Source organism: Pagrus major, chromosome 21, assembly GCF_040436345.1.
Source record: "Pagrus major chromosome 21, Pma_NU_1.0".
In the NCBI taxonomy this organism is placed as follows: domain Eukaryota; kingdom Metazoa; phylum Chordata; class Actinopteri; order Spariformes; family Sparidae; genus Pagrus; species Pagrus major.
Genome location: NC_133235.1, coordinates 31829357 through 31840455, shown reverse-complemented (window position 1 = coordinate 31840455; position 11099 = coordinate 31829357). Strand labels below are relative to the sequence as shown.

Sequence of the window (11099 nt, the reverse complement as noted above, 5' to 3'; positions counted from 1 at the left end):
TAGTAGGTGGCTGAATGAAGGAGTTTAACTTTCTGGATCTCCAACTCACAGCCGTTCGTTTTATTCACAACTGAGAAATCATCTATATGAGGATGATCGAACCTGTGCTCTATGCTACAACTGTTCTTGTCATAATACAGAATCAATCTCAATGTTTCTGAGTCTTTCTTCTGGAGCCAGATTACATAATTATTGTAGTCACACTGGTCAGTTCGACAGCTGAAGGAGACGTCTCCATCAACTCTCCTGGTCAATGTTAAATCCTCCTGAATCAGCTGTGCTGCCATGGCAACCAGCGCTGTAGAGAAACAGACAGATAGATGAAGGTCAGTGTGACAGTGTTTGTTCCAGGTGGACTTTGTTGGCTCCTGATTGGCTGGAAACACTCACCTGAACACAGACAGCACAGAGCAGCAGCTGGGAGGAAAAGCATTTTGTGCAGTGGTGTTTCCTCTGGTGAACCTGGGGAGAAGTGGCGCTCTGACGCAGCTGAGGCCAAACGAGGACGAGCTGCGAGATCAGACGAGGGCCACGTGGTTTCTAACAGGTCCTCAGAGCTCCCATCAGCCCCTGCGGCGCACAGATAAGGCCGCCGCTGCCGATCGACGGCTCGGCTGAAGCTGCTGTGTAATAGAAATAGAAACAAACATTGATGTGAGCACAAACACATTCAGGTTGGTGGTGAATTTAGTAGCACAGACTGTTATCTGTTGTTGAACAGCTGTGATGAAAAGACTAAAGTACAAATCCACAAAACTCCTCCACTGTGATTTGAAGCCTTAAACGTCCCCTTACATTTCTGTCATTTCACTCAATCATTTCATTTCTATGACACATCAAACCTTTTCCACACACAGTGTCACATCTTTATTGTGTCTCCTGTTGTTCAGTCTCTTCATTAAAGCTACATGATGTTTCACTGAGTGAAAGATTCAAAGCCAAGACTCCATCAAATGGAACATTTCAACATGTCTGCTGCATCATTTTACACACATTTCCCCAAAATCCAGCCTGACACATTTGGTGTTTGTGTAAACTTTGGGATCTCCAGCAGAACGTCAGATAAAGTTCAGAGGGTTAGTTTGTAAAGACGAAGCCAGCGGAGGCTTCAGAAGAGTTGAAGTCCAGCTGTGCTCCTCATATGTGAAGCAGTGGTTCTGGTGCTGTTCCCTGGAAGGAGCTCAGGGCTCTGCTCTCTACTTCCTCCATGTAGAGGTCAGCCACAATGGGAGACGCTGGTGAAGCCACCACAGCTGTGCTTCTGCCTGTAAAAACCCTCCTTGGATGTGAAACAGGTGGTATTCAGGCAGAGGTCGGGGCCAAAAAGTGGTCTGAATGAAAAGAGAAAATGTGTGGTTTGTAAGTGAGCTTTAAAACGACACATAGAAGTGTTTTCTGATGTGATGAAACTATCAGCAGGACCACATCATTTGTCTCTGTCTGTCAAAACTGTCAAACAAGAAGACTAATCAAAATAGAAACTATAGAAGAGCAATTCAACTCCAACTTACAAGGCAAGCAGTACAAATACACGCAGTACCCACCAGCAGAAATGTACTTCAACTAATACTGCAGTACTGTCTCAAGTGAAGTGACACAGTGCTGTGACTAGTTACACTTCTATAGTTATAGTTAGTATAGTACATGTAAGAGTAATATGACACCATCTACTGTAACAGGCAGCAGCACAATAATATAGTAATAATATAGTTCATAATATAGTTCATAATATAGTTGCAGTAGAAATAGTATTTGAAGTATTTTTAGAAGTAGTCACAACAATAATGCCAGTAATACTCCTCATTTACTGCTGTGTGTTTTTTATCCACTAGATGTCACTGTGGGTTTGTCGTCAGTAAAATAAGAGGTCGGAGCATCATTGTGTTGTCATGGCGACCGTCGTCAGCATCACGTGGATGTCCCTGCACTTCCTGTGAGCGACCACAGGGTGGAGGTGTTTCTCTGTGATGTTTGATGTCAGCACCAGCAGCAAACACAGAAATCCAGCATGTGATCAGCTTTAGTTTGAAATGTGTCACACAGCCACGGTGGAAGAGCTGATTTATTGGTGTGACGCGTATCTAACAGCGTAAAGACACATGTAATGTCTCACATGTGTTGTCTGCTGAGACAGCTGCAATATGTTGTCATTCTTCCAACAGGTTATCATGGTGGAAATGATCAAAGTGTTCAGAGTTATAACACATAAAGAACAAACATCCCTCCAGATAATATGAAATGTATCATAACTGTTCCTTCAGCTTCTTAAAGGAACACACGGACATTCGTCTGCTTTGGTTTGACGCTGTTATTCCATTTAAAGCAGATTTCAATCAGGAGAGACGAGTGAATGAAGTGAAGATCATGTTTATTACAGCAGATGATGTGTGATCAGTGAGTCTGCTCACAAAGTCTTTGTCACTTTGGCTCTTCAGGGAGTTTTTGTGATCGAGGGGCGTCTGAGCAGCAGCAAGAAAAATCTACCAAATAAATAAAAACAGCCCAATGTTTCCCCCAGAGAACGCTGACTGACTGAGCAGGAATGAAATGGACACAATTAAACAAAGATGGTTTAATCTGTGAGGAGATGAAACATAATATAACAGTGAACTATGAATGAAGACAGGAACAAAACTTTAACCACACACATTGTTGTTACCTTGCACTGTTTTATTTCACGTATTGGCCTATAACCTTACGGTTTATTACACCTTTTAGCCCTGTGAATTATGACCTGGCCTCAGTATGAACTGTTTGACTTGGTTTTGCACAGTGACCTCGCTGATTTATGGGAAAGTGTTTGTGCACAGTAGCAGACGGACACACGTCGGGTGTTGTGGGAACATCCAAGGCCGTCTGGCCAGCTGGATATTGTTTTGGGAAAATCTCCCTCTCTCAGTGTATCTCTGAGTGAGATATAAACTGTGACTTTGTCCGTTTGCTGGGTGGATGAGGCCTTTCAGCTGAAATTGACAACCTTGTGTGAATCATATATTATTTGTTCACTTCTAAATAAGATTTTCCACCACAGACCACAGCAATGACCTGCTTTCACCGACTGAACTGTCACTAGAGCTTCATCTGAGAAAACATTTACAGAAAACACTGGACTGATTTCTCTGCATTTTTAGGAGACAGAATGTTCCTGATTTTAAAAATGTTCCGAAGGTGGAAGAAGGGAGTCCTTTTTCAGTCCTCACATTTGTTTTATCTGGGAGTTAAAGGACAAATCCTGATCAAAGATAACTCCCAGATTCCTTACTGTGGTGCTGGAGGCCAGAGTAATGCCATCCAGAGTGGCTATAGCTTTAGATAATGTGTCTCTAAGACGGCACAATAACTTCTGTTTTGTCTGAGTTTAGAAGCAGAAAATTGCAGGTCATTCAGGTTGTTGTGATTTTAATACATGCCTGAAGTTTAACTAACTGACTAGTGTCATCTGGCTTAATCCATAAGTATAACTGTGTATCATCTGCATAACAATGGCAATGAATGTGTGTTTTCTAATGATATTCCCTAAAGGCAGCATATATAAAGTGAATAGTATCGGTCCAAGCACAGAAACTTGTGGAACCCCACGACTGACTTTGGTATACAGTGAGGATTCATTGTTAACTTGTACAAACCAAGATCGGTCTGATAAATAGGACTTAAAGTTTAGATGAGGATATTATTGAAGTTAGCCAGTGAAGATCAATGGCAATTCCCAGCTGTTTGTGAGGGTTCTGTGTTAGATGCTAAATTGGTACCATCTGAGGTCAGAAGATGATGCATTTTGTCTCTAAGAAGTAGAATTTTATCATTTAGAAACCTATAAAGTCATTACTGCTGACTGCTGTAACACAAGGATCATTAGGATCAATCAATAGAAGTCAAAATGTGTGCTGTGATAAAAGCCTACTGTCAGACAGCAGCCTTATCTGTGCGCCGCAGGGGCTGATGGGAGCTCTGAGGACCTGTTAGAAACCACGTGGCCCTCGTCTGATCTCGCAGCTCGTCCTCGTTTGGCCTCAGCTGCGTCAGAGCGCCACTTCTCCCCAGGTTCACCAGAGGAAACACCACTGCACAAAATGCTTTTCCTCCCAGCTGCTGCTCTGTGCTGTCTGTGTTCAGGTGAGTGTTTCCAGCCAATCAGGAGCCAACAAAGTCCACCTGGAACAAACACTGTCACACTGACCTTCATCTATCTGTCTGCTTCTCTACAGCACTGGTTGCCATGGCAGCACAGCTGATTCAGGACCAGTTATCACTGACAAGGAGAGTCGGTGGAAACGTCTCCTTCAGATGTCGAAGTGACAAGTGTGACAACAATGATCATCTATACTGGTACCAGAAGAAAGACACATTCAGATTGGTTCTTGATGTTGACAGGAGGAGCTGTAAAATAGATGAAAGGTTCGATCATCCTCAGAAAGATGATTTCTCAGTTGTGAATAAAACGAACGGCTGTGAGTTGGAGATCCAGACAGTTAAACTCCTTCATTCAGCCACCTACTACTGCGGCTGTTGGGAAGAAAGTTCCCCACAGTGAGAAATGATGCGAGCAGCCTGAACAAAAACCAACAGATGAACAGATGTCAAACAGTGTTTGTGACAGGAAGAGAGCAGTAAACCACAGCCCAGGTTCACATATTTCACCTCCATCTCAGCCACAGTCACAAACACACTGAACTGAGGGATTTATTTCATATTATATTTATTTATATTTTGATCAGATATTCCAGCAGGTTTATTGTTGTTTCACACAGTGAGGAAAAAGGACACAAACACAAACACAATGATGAAACAAGATGAAGGGAAAATAATACAAGAACTAACTTCATGAAAACACATAATCCAGATTAAAATGCAAAATAAGAAACATATTTCTAAAAGTAAAACTTAAATAAGATGTTTGTGTAATATACAAATAAAAAAACCTCCCAGGCAAATGTTCCAGATAAAGTTAAAAACTCTCATCTCTGTTCAGCATCTTGAATGTATACAGAAAAGACGGAAATAATACAGAGAGAATATAGAAGGTAGGGATGATTTCAGTTTGGATAAATTATATATTATAACATATATGAAGAACATGAGTTGGAAAGGATGAGAGCAGAGCCATATATTATTATCATTGCTTTATAAGAATAAAAACTTATAATAATCAAGTGGCCAGCTGGACTTAAACTGCAGTCGACTGTTTGACCGGTAACTGGCACTTTTTGAAAAATATACTATAAGGACAGCTGGACTATATAACAGATAGATTTTATCCACACATGAAGAACAGGAATCAGGGAGGATGTCTCATCAGTTCTGCAGGTATTTGTTTTTTTAATTAATCATTGATCAAAGTATTGGACACATTAAAATGTTGACCTGATGGTGGCGCTAGATGAAAAGACAGAGGATCACCAAAGTTATTGCAGTTCATCCTGAGGGGAACATGAATGTCTGAACCACATTAAACTGTAATCCATCCAATAGTTGAGATATTTCAGTCTGAACTAAACGTATCGACCTGCTGGTGGCTCTGGATAAAAAGTCAGAATCAACAAAGTCAGTGAATGAAGTTCATCCTCTGGGGACCAAGAACGTCTGTAGAAAATGTCATGTCAGTCCATCCATCCATCCTTTGGTCCAGGTCCAATCCATGTGGACTAAAGTAGTGGAGCGACAGACATCAGCATCCATAGAGCAACACTGCTAGTGTGTCTAAAAAGACAATAAAAGAAGAGACAGTCATGTTGATATGAACATTAGAGAAACACATCATGGAGCTGAAATATGATCCTGCTTCATCATTTGGACTCGTTCACCTCAGCCGACACGTTCAACAGCACACAGGTTTTTGTATTACTCTGTCTCACTGTGGGAGGACGTGGATACGACATCTTTAGCTCTGGAACTAAACTGTTTGTAACAGGTGAGAATAAAGCTTCATTTTCCTTCAGTTGTTTCATTATGTATTTGAAAAACATATAACTTTAAATATGTTGTATAGAATAATAAATAAGTCATTATTAAATGGTCAAATTGATCTCATGAAAATGTGTGTTATATGATGGTACATGTGTCTTTTAGTGTGAGATATATTTATACATGAACGCAAACAGACATGATATTACAATAAAATATACTTAATATACTAAAATGTTAACATTTTATATCAAAAAAATGAAATAATATATATAATGGCACATGCAAATATGTATTTCCATTTTGTTAGACTTTTGAATATTTTATATACTATATATATTTATATATAACTTTGCATATATAGAAAAAAATAAATGGCTAACATAATATCAAATATTTCAAATTAGATTTTTTGTGGTGTCTGACTGTAAATATTGTGTATTAGATACTGATTTCCATTAAACAGATTATATTATATTACATTATATTATATTATATTATATTATATTATATTATATTATATTATATTATATTATATTATCAAATTTAATTTAGTGATACATAGTGGGCTCCCCCCGCATTTACTTTCCACAGAGAAACAAGCACAACAACATGGCAGCAAGCAAAGAGTTTGTTCCCAAAAAGGCACAGTCTCATCAGTAGTTTGGTTTTGTGGCATCAGACCTCGAACAAACCACGGTCCGCTGCAAAGTTTGTTTAAAGGCTGTTGAAACTAAAGGCAGCGGCACGACCAATTTATTTCAGCATCTCAAACAGACGCATGCATTGGAGTGGGACACTTGTTGTTCACGACGACATGTACAGGACCACAGCAGCCCACAAACATCCGCTAAAAAGAAGCCAACATGAGCGGAATCATTTAATCATTGTATCCCGTATGACAAGAAAGGGGCCCGGTGGACAGCTTTTACGGATGCAGTCACGTTGCAAATCGCTAAAGATATGGTGCCCATATATACAGTAGAAAAGCCGGGGTTCATCCACATGCTGAAAACGACCCCAGGTATATGCTACAAAGCCGCAACAGGGCCTCAAGCCAGAGGTAGTAGACAGGCTTGTCCTCTCACCAAAAATGTGTAAAAAAAAAAAAAGAAATGTTGAAACTAAAGACAGCAAGCACGCACCTCATGTCCTGTACATCTACCAACATGTGATGTTCACTATGCAATGCATGCAGATGTTTATTTTTGTTTACATGTCTTCAGGGATACAAAATACTTTTTGTAAACAAAAGGCACCTTTTGCAAAATAGAAAATAGCATGCAATCTGACATGTTAAATTTATGTTTACAAGAGCATTTTATCAAAAACGGACACATATTTTTTTCAAACTGAGGCACTTTTCTTTATTTTTTCAAGTGAGTTTGAAGGTGCACTGTTTACAATGGCAGGCCAGTTTTGTTTACAATAAAAGAATTAAAATAAAAGCAATACTTTTAATAATTTCTTTGTCATTTGTAGTTTGTTTTTCAGAAGGAAAACAAAACATTTGGTTTTCTTTGTTGTGAAAAAATCAGAGATTCAATTTCTGGGCATATCGCCCAGCCCTAGTAATAGTCATAATAATGATGAATGTGCACATTGAAAGAAATAAGTGCTGAACGCATAATGTTGTTTGTCCCCATATAACATATGATGACATGACATGATGAGTGTGTTTGATGTGCAGGTGAATCCAGTCTATGTGTTGGACTTTGTGCTGTATTGATGAGTAGTTTAGTGATCAGAGTCCATGTAGTTTCCAGGATCACACTGAATGCAGTGCAGTGCTGTAAGCTGCTGTTGACTGTGTCAATGTGTGTCTGTGCTGCTTGTTGCTGCTGTCAAACTTCAGGTGAGCAGGTAGTGAAGCCCGTGGTGAGCGTGTACCCAGCAGCATCCAGAGCCCACCTGGAGGGGAAGAGCTCCCTGCTGTGTGTGGCCTCAGCCATGTTTCCTCCTCTGGTCCGGTTCTCCTGGAACAGACGAAAGGAGAATGAGGAGGAGTGGCTCCCTGCTGAGGGAGAGCAGCTGGAGCTCAGAGAGTCGGGACGCACCGCCGCCATCTTGCTGGTTGACGGGGACGCTCTCTACACGTATAAATACCGCTGCTCCGTCCAGCACGAGGGGGGCACAGTGGAGGCCCAAACAGAACAAGGTAATGAAGGCTTGGTGACTGTGTTCAGCAGTGATTCAGCTTCATGTGGAGACACTGTCAAAGAGAGCAGAGGAGCAGAGGACTGACATTTCTTTTGGAAATCTCCTTTTCTTTTTCAGAGGTTCAAGCTCTTGGTCCATCAACTCCACCACGAGCTCCTGGGCCATCTCAGTACCAGGTGAAGATGCTCTGTGTGCTCTACACAGTGCTGATAGTGAAGAGTCTGGTGTACTGCTGTGGACTCTCTCTGCTGATGATCCTCTGAAACAAGGGACCGTCCACCAACTGCACACATGCTGACTGACTGTTTTCTGCTCGCCTTTTCTCAACATCAAATCTCATCAATTCATCTCATTGATCACTTTGATCAGCAGTCACAAATGTCTACTTTCATGTGTTGTAGTTGGTTGAAAAATGTGTCTTCTTATGCACAGGTTAGATACAGTCATCCTACATATATCAATACATATATACACACATATATCTGCAGTGCATGAGTATAAATTCTGTGGTATAGTGTTATTTTCATCCTCTAGTTTATTTCCACTTTGAATTGTGACTTGTATAATAATAGAAAATGAAGCTGAATCATTAGCTGTCTGCTAGATATGTGATTGTTTTAGTATTTTTCTCCTCTTGTCTTTCTTTTTAATACATTATGCAGAGTGTGGCAGCTTTGTTAAATTCTCTCAGTGTAACATTCTCAATAAAGTGAAAAATCACAGTGTGTTTTAGAAACAGCCTTGTTTTTATGGATTTCAGTTTGGCTTCAGAGCAACAGTCAGAAACAGAATCAACTTCATGGGCCATGTATGTTGACACCTACAAGTCATTTGACTCTGGTTGTAAGTAGCTCTCAATATACTTTCACACAGTAGCAAGAACAAATGTACAGGAAGATGTGAATATAAGCATACAGCTAAACAAGGACAACTAAGCTAAAGAAAGAGAAGCAAACAGAAACATATAGCTATTATATACAAGTCAGTAGGTGAGGCTGTGCCACCAGGTTCAGTGCTGAGCCCCTTTTATAATTGTGTCAGTGTGGATGTAAAACTCTACGCTGATGACACTGTTGTTTACACACATGAACAAACAGCAGAGCGAGCTGCTTTGAAGCTACAACTGCTATAAAATGATCACACAGCAGCTTCATCAGTCCACCTCCAGTTTGAATGTTGGCTAAAAGATGGCTGTGTTTATTTTTAATCAACCAATAAAATATCAACCAATAAAATATAATTTAGCTCTTACAGCTTTTACACCAGAATCATTCAGCGTATTTTGACAGCAGTCACACACCATCACACAATACATGAGTGTAGATGAGTTTGTAAGTCAGAAGAAAACAGCCGTGAAGCTTAAAAACAGGCTTCATGCCACAATAATGTGTCACATAAGGAGCGGTGTGAGTGAAGCACAGACAGCTGCACTGATACAAACTGAAGCTAGAAGGTGACTGACAGGAGATCAGTGGCTCAGTGGGGTTAACCAGGTGAAGTATTTGAAACTGACCACTGACTGAGACGGACACTCGACTCTGACGGCTCTGACAGCAGCTTTCTGATCAGCTGGAACCTCATTACGAGACCTGAGGTGAACAAACATGGACGCTCCACTTCTGCCTCATAAACTCAAACAGATGTTTTTATTGAAACAACAAGATGACTTTCTCTCTGTGGTTTGTGTTTCTGTCTGAGTGGTTTGTGTTCTGTCGCTCTGATCGATGAGAACAGACAGATGGCATGTTTCTGTAAATGTTACAGTCGTGGAGTCGCTGCTTCAAATCCTCTCGTGGTCATTAAATACTTTGAGGGCGAAAAGTTTGAATTTGTTTGAAATTGTATTTTGTACAGAGGAGAAATTTATGAGATGATGGAAGATATCAGAAACACCAACATTTAACAATTGTTTCTTTCTTTAGCTGCAAAAACAATTTGAGAACATGAGAAAAAATATTATTAATTATTAATCATGATGTACAAATCATGTATTATCATATATTATTGACATATTACTACACATTATTATTATATATATATATATGAACAGTTTGATTATATTGTGTTTTAGTAGTAATTTAATAATCAAATTGAGTGAAATATGAGAACATGAACCTTTACACACACTGACTAATATACAGTAAATGTGGACTTTGTTCTTTTTTAATGTCTCTTTTATTTTAGCTGAAAATTAAACATTTTTTTGCTCCATTCTTCAAAATAAGCTGAAGGATGTTTCATGTACACTGGATGTTTATGTAGTTTTGTATGTATAGCACATGTTTTCATGTGTTTGCTGTTGTATTCACTAAATATTTTAAAACATTTTTACTTTTTGCATATGTGCCTTTTCTGTGAATGATTAATCTATTTTCAGTATTATTTGTATGATGGTGTGTCCGTCTCCCAGGTGAATAAGACAGGTGAAAGCTGAGACAGTGAGTACTGAGTGCTGAAATCAAACTGAAGTTCCTGGAATGATTCTTTAACTGGAGTCCGTGGTTGTAACTGTCATTGTGTTGTTCATGTGAACAAGTGCAGCTGACGGTGAGAAGGCTGCAGAGCAGAAACCCACACAGCCCGTCTGCTGCAGGAAGGAAGTGCTGGTTGGCTGGTTGGAGTCCTAATAACCACTGAGAACAGATTCACATCTGCTGATGTACACACTCATCAACTCCTCTCCCTCTCTGGTCTGGTTTGTCTTTTCTCTTGTTGTCTGGAAGCCTTTTTTCCACTGAGCCCTCCACCCACACAAAGCTGAACTGAGCCCAGAGACCAACAGTGACCCCCCACCTGGAGCTCACTTCCATAAATATAATCAAGTACTATAGCTATTGGCATTTTTTCTTCTCATTCATAATAAAATAACAAACGGCAGCTGATTTGCTTAGTTTTCTACAAATATTTTCTGAGATGAAGCTCTAGTGAAAGTTCAATCAGTGAAATCAGGTCATTGCCGCGTTGGGACCCACAGATGAAGTCGTTCAAAATGGACTCTAAACTGAACTTGCCAGCTGCAGTTCCAGCAGGCCCGAAGA

The 11099-nt window shown here is 40.0% G+C and overlaps 1 protein-coding gene across 1 annotated transcript; it reads left to right on the top strand.

Annotated features, from left to right (window-relative positions):
• The first annotated feature begins 4070 nt into the window (after positions 1-4070).
• LOC141016754 (immunoglobulin lambda-1 light chain-like) lies at positions 4071-8783 on the top strand. The gene is made up of 5 exons (XM_073491289.1): positions 4071-4113; positions 4206-4517; positions 5861-5908; positions 7757-8125; positions 8188-8783. Exons 1-5 carry the CDS (start codon positions 4071-4073, stop codon positions 8322-8324), a joined length of 909 nt encoding a protein of 302 aa, XP_073347390.1. The 3' UTR covers positions 8325-8783.
• The last annotated feature ends 2316 nt before the right edge of the window (positions 8784-11099 follow it).